At 40.1% G+C, this 2313-nt stretch overlaps 1 protein-coding gene across 1 annotated transcript; it reads left to right on the forward strand.

Annotated features, from left to right (window-relative positions):
- The first annotated feature begins 329 nt into the window (after positions 1-329).
- Positions 330-1121, forward strand: LOC130949557 (uncharacterized). Its single transcript, XM_057878240.1, has one exon. The coding sequence runs from the start codon at positions 330-332 to the stop codon at positions 1119-1121; it is 792 nt and encodes a 263-aa protein (XP_057734223.1).
- Positions 1122-2313: the final 1192 nt, after the last annotated feature.

The raw sequence follows: 2313 nt of genomic DNA on the forward strand, positions 1-2313 counted from the left end.
CATGAAACATAGAAAGGCAGATTAGACAGCTTTCCAAGCAAGCTATGATTGAAAGGCCATCAAGCTCATTACCAAGAAACACCATTCCTAATCCAAAAGAAGAGTGCAAAGCTATACAGCTAAGGAGTGGAAAGATCTTGGTGAAAAATGAAGAAGCAACCAAGAAGCTTATGGAAAGCAACAAAAAGCCAACAGAGAAAGAGGAAGCCAACAACAAAGAAGTGACAACAAACAAGAAAACTTCAGAGAAGCTCAAAGAAAAAGATGACCAAAAGAAGCCTGAAGAAGGAAAGAAATAGCCACAAATCTCAAGAAAAGGGAAGGAAGTAATGGAAGAGCCAACCAAGGAACAAAGGCAGGGAGTAAAAACTTTCACACCTCCATTGCCATATCCCCAAAGATTTAACAAGGAGACTAAGGACCCACACTTCCCTAAATTCCTTGAAGTCTTCAAGAAATTGGAGATTAACATCCCTCTGGATGAGGCATTAGAGCAGATGCCTCTATATGTGAAGTTTTTGAAAGAGCTTATCAATAAAAAGAGAAGTTGGCAAGAGAAGGAAACTGTATTGCTAACTGAAGAATGCAGTACATTAATCCAGAAAGGGCTTCCTCCAAAACTGGAGGACCCTGGAAGCTTTTTCCTACCTTGTATCATTGGCAACATAAGCATCAATAAAGCAATGTGTGACTTAGGAGATAGCATCAATCTAATGCCTTCTTTTCTGATGAAAAGGCTATGCATAGAGGAGGTAAAGTCCATACAGATGTCACTAGAGCTAGTGGATAAATCTGTGGTGTTTCCCAAAGGTATGGTTGAAAACCTTTTGGTTAAAGTGGATAAGTTCATATTCCCTGCAGACTTTGTGATTTTGGACCTAGATGAGGAAGGAAGTGATTCCATCATACTAGGAAGACCATTCTTGGCTACAGCAAGGGCTATCATGGATGTGGAACAAGGGGAACTGACCCTGAGACTGCACGATGAAAGCATTACTTTAAATGTCTTTCCAGAAACACAACACTATGATGAAAAGAAAGAATGCATGAAGAGCAACAGAGAAGACTTGCAGTGGAAGGAAGAAACCAACAAGGCACTCATTGATTCCCTTCCAAAGTAAGAAACAAACAACACAGCAGCGCAAAAGGAGAATGAAACTGTGCAGAGTGATGAGGGAAAGCAGGAAGTTGAAGTATTAGCTACTGAGAAGGAAAGTCCAAAAATGCAGTCCATTGTCAAAGGGGAAGGATCCACACATAGAAAGAAGAAAAGCAAGAAAAGGGGGTAAAAAGGGGTGAAAGAACTAAAAGATCCCAACTGAGGGATTTCAAAAAGGGGATAAAGTGCAGTTAATCTTCCAATAATTGGGGGCAAGTCAACAAGCTAATGACTATTACACTGTCAGCAAAATACTCTCACTAGATCATGCTAAAATTGAGCATCAATGCACTAAAAAAAAGATCACAGTGAGGGGAGACAAGCTGTGACATTATAGTCATTAACCACCCTAATAAGGGCCCAATGTCAAGCTAGTGACAATAAAAGAGCGCTACATGGGAGGTAACCCATGATTTAATATCCTTGTTTCAATTTAATTTCAATAATCAGTGGTCCTTCCAGCATGAAATTGAATTCTCATGAGCATATGGTGCACGAAATTGTGTATGACAATATTAATGGACTATTTCTCACAGCTTCGCACAACTAACCAGCAAGTGCACTGGGTCATCCAAGTAATACCTTACGTGAGTAAGGGTCGAATCCCACAGAGACTGTTGGCTTGAAGCAAGCTATGGTTATCTTATTATTCTTAGTCAGGATATAATATCAATAATAATTTTTAGTTTCAATTGTAAAAAGTAAAAGAGCATGAAATAAATACTTATTATGCAGTAATGGAGAATATGTTGGAGTTTTGGAGATGCTTTGTCCTCTGAATTTCAGCTTTTCCCTTGTCCTCCTCTTCACACACGCAATGCTCCTTCCATGGCAAGCTGTATGTAGGGAATCACCGTTGTCAATGGCTACTTCCCATCCTCTTAGTAAAAATGGTCCAAATGCTCTGTCACAGCACGGCTAATCATCTGTCGGTTCTCGATCATGTCGGAATAAGATCCATTGATCCTTTTGCGTTTGCCACTAAGCCCAACACTCGCGAGTTTGAAGCTCATCACAGTCATCCAATCCTTGAATCCTACTTGGAATACCACAGACAAGGTGTAGACCTTCCGGATTCTCAAGGGTGCCGCCAATGGATTCTAGCTTATACCACGAAGATTCTGATTAAGGAATCTAAAAGATACTCATTCAAT

This window comes from Arachis stenosperma, chromosome 9 (assembly GCF_014773155.1).
Source record: "Arachis stenosperma cultivar V10309 chromosome 9, arast.V10309.gnm1.PFL2, whole genome shotgun sequence".
NCBI classification, from domain to species: domain Eukaryota; kingdom Viridiplantae; phylum Streptophyta; class Magnoliopsida; order Fabales; family Fabaceae; genus Arachis; species Arachis stenosperma.

What these genes read in the sequence shown, in the direction of transcription:
- LOC130949557 (XM_057878240.1), top strand. Translation starts at nt 330, where the DNA reads ATGGAAGAGCCAACCAAGGAACAAAGGCAGGGAGTAAAAACTTTCACA.